This window comes from Vidua macroura, chromosome 2, assembly GCF_024509145.1.
Source record: "Vidua macroura isolate BioBank_ID:100142 chromosome 2, ASM2450914v1, whole genome shotgun sequence".
In the NCBI taxonomy this organism is placed as follows: Eukaryota; Metazoa; Chordata; class Aves; order Passeriformes; family Viduidae; genus Vidua; species Vidua macroura.
In genome coordinates, this window is record NC_071572.1 from 88,101,357 (window position 1) to 88,116,646 (window position 15,290).

Below are 15,290 nucleotides of genomic sequence, written 5' to 3' on the forward strand. Positions count from 1 at the left end.
CACTCTGCCTTCTAAAGCCTATCAATTTGTTCAGGGCTTTAAAAATCCTGAATCTGTTTTCATTTCAGATAATATTTTCCTTAAGAGTTTTCAGGAATGACCAGTAGTACATACTTTTAAATTCAATACACCTGACTGTAAATCACAGCAAGAACTCATGGCACATAATTTCACCCAAGCAAAACTCCTGCTGAGTAGTGGCCCTGTCACTATCTGCCAATAGCAGAGGGCATGGCTTGCATGGTATTGTGAATTAGATTTGTGACCAAAACAGTGCTGATAGGTTTCACATATTGCTGAGCAGTGTTTTCACAATATCAAGGCCTCTCCTGTGTCTCCCTCTGCCCCCTCAGTGCTATGAGCGTGCAAGAGGCTGGGAAGGGACCCAGCCAAGCCAATGACCTGAATAAGAAAGGTATAACAGCAATGTCTAAATTTCAGGCCATTTTTTTTCTATGGAAAACCAGGATATAATCCTGGAGCTCATTTCCATCTCATCTTTTACAGATGATACTAGTTTCTGACTCTACTAAAGCAACCTTTCCTATTGCATTTGGTACTTGAGATGCCCACAGCAGCCACATCTGTAGCAAGAATAATGGGATCAGAAGTTGCAGCAAGTCCAGCAGCAACAGTTCAAATAACAGCAGGGAAACAGTTTAGCCAGTGCACACAAATATTGCAGGGTGAACATGGATGTGGCACCAACTGCTAGTTGCTGCAATACAGCATTGCTCCTTAGTTTTGCAGATGACTCAAGAGGGTGTAAAAAATAATTTAAAAGCAGAAGTATAATTCAAAATTATCTCATCAAAATGAAAATAAAGAACATCTATAAAAAGGAAATGAAGTCAATAACAATAAGAGCAAGAACACAAACTTGGGCGTAATTTGCTATAATAGCAAACTGTTGACTTGAGATCAGGAGAGGAACTGAAGATTGCAGGGAGTCATGGGCTATGTGATAGTCTCCTCAAATAGGCAAACTGCACTGGGGGTGTATTTGTGTGTCTGAATAGGAGGATATTCCACCAAGAATGACAGCAACCTCTCATTTCAGACACAATGATAACAATTCTCTGAGATATCATATCCACTCTCGAGACTTCCATCCCATCTCATCTTAATGAATCAGAGAGACTCTAGAGCACAAAAGAATGAGAAGAATACAAAAAAATAACCTACAGGAAAACATTGAAAGAAAATGCAGTTTAACCTGAAGACAATAATTTGGAGACAGCCTAACTGCAGCCCTCAGATATGCAAAAGCAGCCTCCAAAGAATGAAATAATGTTTCATACATCTGTAACAGACAAGACAATAAATACTGAACTTGAATCATGGACAAATCAGATTAAAGATGCGAAACCAAATGTTTCATTATGAAAAACAGATCTAAGAATGCCAATTCCACAAATGTACCTGAATTTTTCTTTGGATCAGCTAGATAAAATTTTTTCCGGTCCTCCTCCTCTGATTCTATGGATGCCACAAACCACTTATGAAAGGCTTAAGGCTTACTTAATGCACTTTATAAATCCAGTATTAGCAAAAGAAGTACATAAACAAGTAAAGTTGTAATTTCCTTTGCATACTTAAAACTGCTGTCTCATTGTAAGGGACATACTCTGACGTTTAATGGTGTACACCCAGTGTAACTCTAGTGAAATCCCATGAAGTCTCAGCACTTGTTCCCTAAAAGTAATCAGTACATATCCCAACACACACAGTTACACAGAGACCCAGAGTGCTGGTGTATTACAAACAGGCGTATAAAAGCCATACCAGGCTTTGCACCTTTTCCACTATGTACCATTAGCAAACCCTCACTGTCAGCCATGGGAAAGGGTGATTCAGGCAAAGACCCAGTACTGTATTGTAAGACTGACGCAGACTGGTCAGTCTTAGTGGCCAAGAGGCTGAAACAGCCATTCATAGCAAGTTCTTACTAAGTCTTAGCACATATTGCTAAGATGAATTACCTAATGGAAGAGCAGCTTGGGTAAGATAATGAAAATCTAAGTCCTGCAATAGCACCCAGGAAAGAAGAGCGAGGGACTGAAAGATCATAATGTCATCATTTCTGATTCAATTTTCCAGTGTTAACTCTGAACTAAAAGCCAGTTCCAGCTGGAGATGCCACTGTTCATAAAGCCATTATGACTGTTTGTTGTTGTCTTCCATCCCACTGGCCTCCTGAACTGTGGTCTAACATTCAAAAAGTTGTTCTACACTAAAAGAGAGAATATTGGAAGAGTTGGAAGAGCTATAATGCTTCCAAACAATTACAAAGCTCACAACTGAAACTGGCTATAAAACCATCTAGAGACATAAGAGATCACCTGACATTCCCAAAGAAAGCCCAGTAACCTGTGACAACAGGCAAGGGGAAGGTGTACAGCGGCAACTGTGTATTTATGCCCCATTAAATATTTATCAGCTGTTCACTGCTCATATCCTGTCTTACAATGTTGTTCCAAAACATTTTCACATAAAATAAAATAACCAAGTAAGATCTTAAAATCACAGCAAAAAGAGCTGGGAGAGACTTGGAAAAGTCATCTTGTCTGGTATCAAAACCAAACTGTATCTATCTCATTCCAGATTGGCAGGTGACCAATAGTTGTGCATCAATGACCAGAAATAACAAACCAAAGAATCTTGAATAAAAACATTACCTCAAAGATAGTGGGCCAAGAAGACTACTTCTAACTTTATTCTAGAATGTTAATTGTGCTTGTGGGTTTTTTGCTAAATTTGTTTTTACTGTACGTATGCTCTAGGGTACTTGCTTTTAAAAAGCTAAAAATTTAAAAATAATGAATTGATGCCTTTTCAGTTCTAATAGAGAACTTAAAAGTTGGCTCATCAGAGCAATTTCAGGCTGCCTGTTGCCCTCAGACCACAAGTACAAAGGCACATGCTTGAGCACTGAGGAATGAACTACCCACACATCACGAGCTCAGACTGCTTTCTCTAACATAACCGATGTGCGAGACGTGCCTCTGTGTACAGTGTTTGGGTCACACCCAGGAGCCAGGGAGGGTAAAGATGCTTGTAGGTAAAGAAGTTTTGTACTCTAGTATCTAGTCCTAGTTTACCCAGGATATTAAAGAAACAGTTTACAAAACAGCTACGCTTAAAGCAAGAGCATAGCAGCCTATGTTTCCATGACTTTTCACCTGTAGTCAATTAGAAAAACATACTTTGATGATAAAATGACAAATGCAGAAAACAGGAAATGCTGAAGAAATTTCAACCTAAGAAAGAACTCAGGGGATCCAGGAAAATCTTTCTTCTTTCATGAGATTTCAAGAGACTGGTGAACTGCCATGAGAATTACTATTAATTTTAACACTTTTTCCTTTCAGAAGAGTAGCAGCACATATTACACAATCTTCTTGTAACACAGGGCAAGACATGGATACAATCCAATACCTGTTAAATCACACATGTAGATTCACTTGAAGAAAGAAGATCCTTCTCTTCCCTGATCACACAAAAGAGTACATAGAAGCACATTTATAACAACATAAGAAATCAAGCTTCCACTCCCTGCTTTCCCTAAAGATGCCTGAATTAATATTTTCCATCTCTTATTGCTAAAGAACTTAAGTTATTGGGTATTCTTCCAGAGGAGAGAGGTCTACTTAAAATTTTTTACTATTTATAAGAGTAAGGACTGAAGTCTAAGCATACCATGCCTTCCAAAAGTGCCCTAACAAGCCGTGTTTACTGTCACAGCCTCATGAATATTTAGAGATACTTATGAGGAGGAACAGCTTAACCTGACAATATGCTTTTTTGGTCTGTGACCAATTACCACAAGATACTATTCTCAGTGTATGTGATAAACACAGTCTCCCATTCTGAAAACTTATAAAAGGGTAAGAAACATTCTCCTGTATCACTAGCTTGAGTTACTCTTATCCAATATTTCACGGTCCTTTCCAAACAATACCAGTAGTTTTGCTGAAAGTAGAATAATAAAATATGCATGGACCAAGAGTCAGAGGACTTTTCTACATGCAAGCTGGATATTCTTTGTGCAACACAGCACTTCCCTTGAGGAACACAAATTCTGAGAGAAGTGATGTCAGAAGAATTGCATTTCCAGCACAGCATTAGATAAAGACTTTTCCACAGCCTTAAAAGAAAGCTGGAAGCAGCAGAAGTGACTATCATCCCAGGAGGAAGATGAGACTGGAAGCTACATATGCTTTCAGAGAAAGCAATTTTTAGTCATGCTTTACACCAAAGACTGTGCTTTAGCTAAATTTGGTTCAGCATTGCTACAGTCTAAGCAACTACTAGAGCTACTATTTCACATTCTATTCGCTATGCAATCTTCCCAACAGCCTAAGGAGAACAGCAAAATTGTCCCTTTATCCACAGCTTGCTGTTGAACACAGTGTAAATCAGACATTAGATCACTACAATCATCATCAAAGCTTACTTTTAAGTTACTTCTCTTGCAGTGGCACCAATTGACAAAGATCCTACAGAAAATAATTCACAAACAGCAGATTCCTATCTCTACCAGACATATTTGCCAAAATGTGGCAGCGGGGTAGGAACAGGGAAAGCACCAGATCTTCAGCAAAGCTGAAAAAGACCACCAAAAGACCATAAACACTTATCCAACCCTGTAATATTTAGTATCCATGTCTTAATCTAAGCAGTTCCCAATGGTTAACAGAGCTGTACAGAGCAACAGTCCAGCAGGAAAAGAACAAGAAGCACTTTGAGACACTTACACAAAGCCTTAACCTCTCCTATGCCAAGGGCCTTCCACCTTCCACCATTTGCAGCCTTCCCTCTGTTCACAAATCTGCATCCTTTCCCTTGTGCTGCTGTAATGTTTCTGTCCATGTCCTTCTGTTCTTGTCTCCTGTTCTCATTGTTCTCCCAGCTCCCTGCCTGCAAAGTCCAAGCCTGCTGTGTCAGGGTTTCCATAGGAAGTGGTGGACACTGATGCAAGAATCATCCTTTCCTCACCTCACACTTCCCTACCCTCTTTTACACAAAAGAAAAAAATAAAATCTAGCAAATAAATGGTGGAACGTGGTCCTTGAAACAGCATGCAGGCATTTCCTAGTGACATCCATGCTTAACAATCAATTAACACGCAACTCTTGCCTCTGGTCAGAGTGTGCTTCAACCAGCTCTAACAGCATCACAAGCAGGAAAAACAAGCAGGGATTTTGAGCTGGACTTGATGAAAACTATTAGGGCAAAGTATTACCAAAAACCACCTGTGGCATGAGAGGCGACACCCAGGGGAGAAGAGTCACCTGAGGAGACCCCTGTGATGATTTTCTTCTTTGCTGGCCATCAGGGAGCATCTTCCCTTGAGATTCTTTTTTCACTGTTACCAAAGTAACTGTTACTATTAAAGCTGTCATTTGCCATCAGCTAGGGACTGTCTCATGATCCTTTGTGCTTGAAAAACACTACTTCATATTGGAAGTACAAAAAATTGCATTCATTCTTGTGCAGGGGGGCAACAGAAGGTTTATCAGTCATGTTCTTTGTGAATGTTTGTGTTACTGCAATGACCTCAATTTAAAGACCACAAGGACACAAAATCAGAAGACTATTTTCTGTACAATTTCCTTCTGTAGCAATGTATTTGTATTAATAAAAATGTTCTTAAAATGCACACCATTTTCAACAAAAGTTCACCATGATAATTAAGCACTGGCTTAATACAATATAAAAAATATCAGTTGTCTCAAAGATTATAAAAACTCCAAAAGCAAAAGTTATATTTTTAAGAACTTAAATGGCCACATGGATATTATCCTTTTGGCTCAGCTGAAAAAGGAAAAACTAAACTCACTGTACAAATCTGTTTTTTCAGGCTTGCAGGTACATGTGATCCAGTGTCCAAAACAGAAACAGATCATCAGCAATTAAACAATATCCTATATTTTAAAATATATTAACCACACATAAGACATTGGTGTTATTCTTAACATCTGAAGTATCCTTTAGTGTAATTAATGGTTTATATAGTCCTTGACTCCAGGTTGTTCTCATTCTTTCTTTTTGGTGAAGTCATATGGTTTCCACCACTGTGCAAACTGCAACACCTTTTTCCGCTGCTCCTCAAAGTTCTGTTTGATTCCTTTTCTCCAGAGTCGTGGTTCCAAGTCCAGCATGCCACCAATAATTTCCTTTGCAAGCAAAATTAAGATAGATAAATGATAAATGCGAAATTACCATATTACTTAACACTATCTTATCACAGAATAAAGAAATATGTATTTTCAAATTATGAGATTGTCCATTTTCTTCAAGTGCTAATTAAAACTTGAAATTCTGAAAAATATACTAATTTAAACACAGAAGGGCAGTTGTTAGATGGTTGCCTCAGCAAAATTCTTGTAAGCACAGCACACTGATGTACTGCTTAAGTACCCTAACATTGCAAGACTGTTAATGCATTAGTGCATTTGTGACTAAGGTAAGTTATATTTCTCCCCAATCACTCTTCATGGTTTTGCAACACTGACTCTTTAAAAAAAATGTTTTCTGTGATATAGTAAAGAAAGAAAGAATTTATTACAGCTCTCCCTATATATACATTTTACACTATACATACCATGAGTAGCAATTTAACCACATGAGGATTTTAGTAGTTGTCGTCTGTAAGTCTGTATGCGTATGCACATTAATTCATACAAGCGGGTGTCAGTGCACCTATATATCAATATTATGGCCATGAAAATTCTTAAGTAGATGCAAGTATCTTCCATCTATAAGATTATATACCCATAATGTCAAATATCAGCAGTTCAGATCAAATGAAAAGAAACAGAAATTTAGAATCACAATCTCAGTATCAGCTAGTGAAAAAATCAACTACTTCATTCAACAAGCCAAGTTACAATGACTCATCAAGAAAAGACAGATAATAAACTGAGACAGGGTACATCAAAGTAACTGTTCTGGCAGCATCTTGGTTTAATTACTTAAATTTTCCAAAACAGACTATAATTGTTAAATTAATCTTTTACGTAACAATACCTTTCCAAAGTAATGAGGGAAATTGTGTTGATCTTCAATCACATGAGCAAATCCTCCCTGAAGGCCAAAGTCCACAGAAAAGTACGGCAACCCTTTAGGAACCTACAGATGCAAAACCACATTTTCAGATGTTTAGCAAACATTGCTTGCATTTAGTCAACCTCCCCACAGGAGAATGAATTTGAACATGGTTTTGCAGCTGATAGTATCACGTTTTATTTTAAACTACCTCTCAAACCAACTACATGTAGGATAAAATTGCAACAGAGAAACAGTAAAGCAAACAGGTAAATATACAGCAACTGGACAAAAAGACACTGATGAGAGGATGACTGGGGGGCAGAACCTCCAGAGGCCACAGCTGGAATAGCAGGTAAGAGATGGGGACACCTGGCAGCAGTGCGCACAGTGGGCAAATGCCTCCCTGACTCCACATCTCTGAATTACAGAAGATTAACAGAAATTTTAAGACCACTAGCAAGCTGCATTTATTAAAGATGTTGACTTTGGACAATATTCCTATGGTAATAGGAAGTATTTACCCAGTGAAAAAAACTGACACTCAGGAGGAAGGAGAAACACCTTTTCAGACAATAAATTACTAGAAACCCCCTCCACGTGAATGGACGAATATTATCCTTAACTTGCCAAATCAGACAATAATTCTGTCAGCCTGTGGGGGAGATGCTGGATATCTGCCACAACAAAGACCCTTCAGTCTAACAGAAGTGGATCCATTTATTGATACAGTACTGCAAGTAATTGCTGCCGTTTCACTGCAAGAAGTTATTTTTCACTCCTTTAATTGTTGAGGACATTTCTGTACTGGTAAGATTTACAAAGCCTCCAATTCATAAGCATTTCCTCTGCTACAGTCCAAATAACCATGCAACATTCAGGAGGCACGTTCCATGTATTGCTTGAAATACTGACTTTAAAAATAATTAAGATTTAATACAGAGGAGCAATGTAGCATAGAAAGAACCATTTAACACTTTAAATGGACTTTAAAAAAAATCATTAAATAAGGAAATTTGGGTTGGCAGGTGACACCTTAAAGAAAAGGTCAGCTTTGTCTCATTCTCACAATTTCTGCACACAATCCACCCACTAGGTGATGTCTCAGCCACGTCTGACCTTCCAGCCAGGTACTAACATCTCCTAATACAACTCCCCAAATTCCCAAACCTCAGCTCAGTCCCTAAGCCACACTCTTCAATCTTCATGAAGCCTACAGACATTTCTTACCCAAGAATAATGTTAAAATCACACAACTGTGCAACAATTTATGCATCGTATAATACATCGTATTAATGTAAGAACTGTCCTGACTTAATCTGAAAACTGGTCTACCTTCAACGAATATATAATAGTCACAAAAATGTATGGCTATATAACACACATCTTCCACCTCAATATTAAAATGACAGAACAGTCTTTGAACCTAACCGATCCAGCATTATTCCTTTGTTTATATAAAGATGTTTCATCTCAGTATCCAGGAGACAGAGAGGGTGCTGTTCCCTTGTTTAAAAAAAAAAAAGATCCATAATGCTGTTTATATTTTCACTTCATAAACTTAGCAACACAAACAGCTGTTCTAGGTTAATGAAAAGGAGAAATCATATTTGTTCCAGGAAAGTAATTTGAAAATCTTTGATCTACCTTAATTCTTAAAGTTAATCAAGAAAATTATGCCAGTACACGTCCTCAAAGTGTCAGCTTTGTTCTCAACTAATGCTGGCAGCTTAGTCCACCAATTGTTGAAATAAATGGGAATCTTTTCCCTAATGTCAGTTAAGAGTGCAGACTGGTAATTCTCCTCATACCTATGCCATCTTCGGATGCACTAATCTAATTGTGTTCCCTTTCTTCTCTCTTTGAAACAGTTAATAATGGAAAAATGTTAGAAGAATTTGATGATAAATTCAGGACACAAAACACTTCATTACTTACAGATTTCCGAATATCTTTTGAAGAAAGATCAATTAACTTCTTGTTCATGGACCACTCTTCATCAGACTCCATTATAGCTTTCTGTAAAATGATTTTATCTGAAGGTGAAAACAGTCCTTCATACGGCAAATGAAGAACTAACTGTAGTGAAGTACATTGTAGTAGTGCAAGTAACAATTACTTCTTAACAAAGTAACTTTATTTTTTGGTAACCTCTCATTTCCACAAGCTACTTTATAAAGACAAAGTATATTCAGCCTCACCCAATTCAGATCCTCTATTTCTTTTTTATTTTGAATTTTGCTTGCCACAAGTTTCAGATAAAAGGTCACATTCTCTTTTTACTCACTCCATACAAAACCTCTTATGAATTCATTACATTAAATTAGCCTTCTTTCTCTTTTAAACACTAAGAGAAGAGTCCAGCTTAGAAGGATGATTGCCCTTAAAAACCCAAAGGTGACTCTGTATTCCCCACAGTATGGAATTGGGTATAGTGTAGGGTAGGTACCTTTAAATTTCATTTGCTCTGCACTTTAGTAGTAGATACTTCCTTGACTATTCAAAGAATACACAAGTTTTACCAGCACCTGAAGCACAGCAGTCAGATATGACAGGTGGAGGGTTTAAAATGTGGTAAAAGTTACTGTATTGCTGTTCACCATACTGCTGCCACTTCATCAAAACCTAATCACATTATTTCCAGAAAACATAAACAGTATTTCAAAAATAAAATAAAATAATTTACTTATAAAAGGCAAATGAGTCAGTTGCTGAAAGCTGAAAGGACTCAGTACCAGGCAAAAGCCTCAATGAAACTTTTCTTAAAAGGTCAGGGGAAAGAGACTAGAAAAGCTGTAGAAGAAATATCTATCATGCTGTAGAACGTGCATCAGAGGCCCAAGACACATGTAAAATTTGGGCTTACTGAAATAAAATGGGGATGAAACAATATTTACATTGGTATGTCTCAAAATAGGTAACATTATTTTCTCATTTAATGCTTGCCAAGGCACAAATACTGTGTTTTAAGTTTATGGTACAAGACTCAAGTAAGAAGTACTGCAATCCTTAAAGCACTTCAGGAGGCTACGATTCTCTCATCTTCTTCTAGTATTTTCAGTGCAGTCAGACTTGGGACAAATGCTCAGTGACAAACAGCTCTTCCACTGACTGCTTGAAAAACTGAATTATTTCACACTGCTTATTTTAAGATCAAGGAATATTAGCAAAGAATGGACCAGAAGAAGGATCAGAGAATATATCTTTTTAAAAATAGCACTTGAATATAAAAAAAAATTTCCAGAAATAGATGAATTATTACATATTGATTCAAATTACTTCATAAAAAACCATTTTTATGTACCTTAAAGTAGATTGGAGCCATATCTCCTACTTCTTTTGGAAGAGGAATGCATTCATATACCATATGATACCTCTTCTTCATGCTCATATTTGTTTCTAGGAACACGCAGTCCAAGTCTTTAGCTTCAAACATTTTCACCAATGCATTTCGGAACATCTGTTTAAAGAAAAAAATGTGTTATTTAAACTAACTTTGCAGAACTTTCAGATATAATGTACTATTTCACTAGCATGTTATATTTGTAATAAACTAACAAGAAAATGGAAAATAGTAGCAATAATACTAGGAAAATTCTGTATTATTTACTAATTTAAGATTAACTATATTTCCTATGATAAAAACATTGGAAGTCTAGGAAACTATTTTGAAACACGCAATATAATTAACACTACAAACTTAGTTTTAATAAATACCACATATTTTTACAGCTGAAATTGAAACTATGTTGAACTTCTTAACTGTAGTGCTCCATAAAACAACATGGCTTTAACAATCGGTCTGAAGCCTGCAATTCCTAAGAAGGTAATGCACCTACTCAAAGTGTATTTACAGTTAACAATTCTGATAGCTCCAGTGTCAGGGTCCTGCACACACCCAAGAGGCCCTGCAGGGGCTGGGTCCTGCCTGCTGGGGCTGTGGCTGCCTGTGCAGGTGGAAGCTCTGATGCGCTTCAGTTGTGAACTGGATCAGGTCCAGCAGAAAGATATGGGGTATTAAAGAGTGGTGAGAAGTGTGGACCTGGCCCCCTGTCACTCAGGAGCTGCAATTAAGCCCAGGCAGTCTCTTTTGGTCCTTGCCTGAGCTGTTTCAGGAATGCCTGTGCCCAGCCAGGTACCTGGCAGTTCTTGGCCCTGATTTCATCTCAGACCCAAGTCATCACTGTAAATCTGCCTGGCCATCACAGGGCCATGGATGACACTGTCTACTACCATGGGAACACTCCTGGCCTGGAACCATGGAGTGTGCCTTGTCAATGAGACAACCTCCCCCGCCTGTCTTGCCCATCACCTTGAACCCCTGACTTGCTTTCCTGCAGAGCAGCTGGCTCTGGCTTTTCCCTGGCTCTTGACAATTGGCATTTGCATCCAAGATATGCAAAAGCATCATTCTAGAGCTTACAATGTTCAGATGCTTAACAAATTATCAAGAACGAGGGATGATTTCTGAGAGTCATTCAAACTCATTTGCAAGTGCACAAAATATCTAACTTTCTGATAGGGTGAATGTTTCTGGAAGTTCCTCAAGATCTTGAAAAATGCTCTTTAAAAATGAAGATTTTTGTCTTACATGTGCTTCTATACCATTGCCAAGTGTAAGCCAAGAAATCACTGAATCTTTATGAGCATCATAGACCAAGGTATCATAGCCCTAAGACTCACATAATTCACAGGTAGTCCTTTTTGCACTGATATTTTTTCCCAATTAACAATGCTCAGAAGTACGAACAGCATCATTAAAAGGCAAATCCCATGTAAAGGTTTAAGATTCCTTATCTTAATGTAAATGGAGAGTTGATGAATCCAACATATATAAACAAATACACATCAGCAACATCAGCAAGTACTGAAGTAAAATGGAAGGAAAACAAATCACTACCAGGTTTTCAATGCAACAGGACTAGAAATTGAACTCTCCATCCTTTTGCCATCTTGCTCAGTATGAATCAAACTAAAAGTCTAAGAAACAAATATATATCTAAACTAGGCATTTAAGCTATTCAAATCAGGTCCTTGTGCCCTGAATTTTTCCTTACTAATGAGCTGCTCCATGCTGTGTCAGGAGAATGCTACCATCAGTCCCCTAAAGTAAGTGATGAATTACAGCCAGAAGACACTGCCCAGTGTTCCATGACTGATATGGGACTCTACATTACAGAGTGACAGGCTACTCTGGATTATCAACTTTTTGTCTTCTCCTTGTCACTCCAGCCACCAGACCTCTACTTCTGAAACACAGTGAAGCAAGCAATGTGATGAGATACCAAAGGCCGAGAAAGACTTTGACTTACAGCTGCTACCCTGCAGTATAAACTGAAATACAAATCCACCAAAAAGCCTAGAATATCAACAGATGTTAGGTAACTTTCCCCAGTTGCATTTTCTTGTTTTTAAATACATTGGAGTTTTCCTCCAAATTCTGAGCAGGCCAAAGCATCAAGAATAATTAGCACCAGAAAGGAGAAAACCATCCATAAAGGGAAATAAAGAAGGCTTGGCTTTTGCTTGGGTGCACACAACATTAATACATGCAACAGTTCAGTCAACACAGAATGTGTAAAGATTTATATCTTTTCATATTAAAAATAGTCCATGCATATTTGCTTTGGCAAGTGAGCACATCAGTGTCTAAACTACACAAGATCTTAAATTCAAGAGCTTGAAGGCATACAGCATAAAGCAACTCTTTTTGCTTTACTCCAATACATCCTGAAAAAAAAAAAAAAAAAACAGCAAAAATAGTTAGCTAAAACACATACTTTATAGAACATTTTGTGAATACTTAGTGTGGTAATTTTTTTTCCCTTCAACAGTAATAAAAAATATGTCTCTTGCATCAGAAAGTTAGTTTAGTCATTGATTGTCTGCTTATACCCTTGCTGAAGTTTTCCAGACTCCTCCTTCTGTAATACATATATGTTGGGGGGGGAAAAAAAGTCATGTATCCATCACTTTTCAAAATATTTTGCTGCAAAGAAATATCTAAGAATATCTATATTCTGTCTATGAATATATTCACAGGATCAAAGGATAATGGTTTTATCAACTAGATGCCTTTTCTAACAAGTAATAGACTAATGCTGAAGACAGGGACTGCATTTGCTTATCTTTTCATTATCCTGTTTTCTTTCTCATACAATTTAAAATTCGTAATTGTTTAGTTAAGAGCTTAGGGTAAACAGAAGACCAAGGATAAATATATTTATCACTTTTCCACATGCTCTTTTGTTCCTCCTGATCCTATCTGTTGCACTTATTGCTTCTTATCCCACTTTCTTAGGCATTTCTGTCATATGCAAGAGAACTCCTTTTCTTTCTGGTTGGAAGGGAGCATAATTTACTATATATGAAACAACATCAAACATGAGACTCAATGTGGGGAGCAAATTTGAAAAGTCAGAGAATCCATCTGCCACTCTTGAGGCAAGACCAACGTTATTTAAATTACTACAAACTTACAAATGATGCTGGTTTTAAATCTCAGCAACTACAACAATGAAACCTTTCTCTAGTCTGATAAAGTCTCCAATATTTCAATATAAGAGGTGGCAAATTGTTTTCCCCTTGTAATAATCCTGATGGCAGGATAGGGGATTAACAAACACTGTCAATCTCTTAGGCAGAAGCTTGTTACATCCCTCCCCTGATTTTCCATCTCCAAAGAAAACAGAACTCAAAAACTTCAAAATGTCTTCATAAGAGACTTGGAAAGCACAACCCATCATGCTTGGCACTTTATTTTAATAATTCTTTAAAAAAAGATAGAAAATTGGATTTGAACAGGGATCTCATTGATTTTAAGAGTAAGATAGCTCTCTTCTACTTAACATCCAACCAAAAACAGATTAAAAAACTGAAGATATGTAAACAACATTTGTATTTCATTTTAAGTGATCTGCCTGCTCTGACAATTCTTTTATTTTCCTTGGCACTCCCAAGAAAATCCTATGAAGCTAGTTATTCTATTTTCTGTAAGGGATCAGCAGTACCTTCTTCATTTCCAATAGACATTCCTCTAACATGGTTTCAAAGACCTCCAAGGATGCACGTTCTGCAGCATTCCAGGAAACTTCTTCTAGTGCTTATAAATTGAAAATTTGCTTCAGTATTTACCCTGCCTCTCTTTCCTGTTAATATCTCACCACTAATTTTCATCCACAATGTGAGAATGTTCTGCCCCTTAGTGGAATCAGAACAGAGCTGCCAGACTGCAAATTATGAAAAATACGTACTTATGACAAGGATGTTATTATCCACAACAAAATTGTTTTACAAAAGTGTTAGAACAGGAGACAGTTTTCTCAGCAGACCTGGATTTCTTCCCAGATGTCTTCATCCAAAAGAGTGGCTGCAGTATGGTGCTGTAGAGGGGCTATCAGGCAGTGACCTTCAGTAAGGGACTGGCTGCTTGGTAGAGACAAGTACACCTAGGAAAAGCAAACAAAAACTCAAGTGCCCAGTTTTCCAGCATTAAAGACCTTCCGATTACTGAGGCCAAGAAATTCATCATTTGCTAAATTCAAATCAACAGAAGCCATTAGCTATTAACTACAGCATGGTATGAACAATTTTAGTGCTTTTTAAAAGGGCCCATTATCCACCAATAGATCAAACGAGCCAGTAGTATCCAGAGAGCAGTTCCACCACCAAGGCAGTAATACCAGCCTTATAAACCAACTGGTATCATAGCTGCTATGAAATCACACTGTTTAGTGCATTCCAGTATTTTTTAATATAGATACATAGCTGTATGCATTTTTAATAATATGTATATATATGTGTGCGTATATATATACTATAGATAGATAGACAGATAGATAGACAGACAGACAGATAAAATGGGTACTCCATGTCATGGTTTAACCTGGCAGGCAGCTAGACATCACACAATTGTTCACTCACTCCCTGTTTTCCAGTGGGATAGGAGTAGAGAATCCAGAAAAAAAGTAGAATTGGTGGGTTGAAATAAAGACAGTTTAAAAGGACAGGAAATTAAATAACGATCATGATAATAACAATAACATACAAACCAAGTGATGCACAATCACTTGCGATGTACAATCGCTCACCCACCCAAAAAATGTTGCTCAGCCACTTCCCGAGCACTGGCCCATGGCCAACTTTCCCCCAGGTTTATCCACTGAACATGATGTCATATGGTCTGGAATATCTCTTAGGTCAGTTAGGGTCAGCTGTCCTGACCATGTCCCCTCTCAACT

The 15,290-nt window shown here is 37.6% G+C and overlaps 1 protein-coding gene across 2 annotated transcripts in view; it reads right to left on the reverse strand.

Moving 5' to 3' along the window:
* Positions 1–5,966: 5,966 nt before the first annotated feature.
* CWF19L2 (CWF19 like cell cycle control factor 2) overlaps positions 5,967–15,290 on the reverse strand; it is a 58,659-nt gene continuing 49,335 nt past the window's right edge. For both annotated transcript variants that reach the window (XM_053971746.1, XM_053971747.1), the window contains exons 14-18: positions 14,382–14,498; positions 10,355–10,510; positions 8,989–9,069; positions 7,033–7,134; positions 5,967–6,179 (exon numbers count right to left, since the gene is read on the reverse strand). In XM_053971746.1, the coding sequence (XP_053827721.1) occupies positions 6,039–6,179; positions 7,033–7,134; positions 8,989–9,069; positions 10,355–10,510; positions 14,382–14,498 (597 nt within the window). In that variant the 3' untranslated portion in view covers positions 5,967–6,038. The remainder of the gene's footprint in view (positions 6,180–7,032; positions 7,135–8,988; positions 9,070–10,354; positions 10,511–14,381; positions 14,499–15,290) is intronic.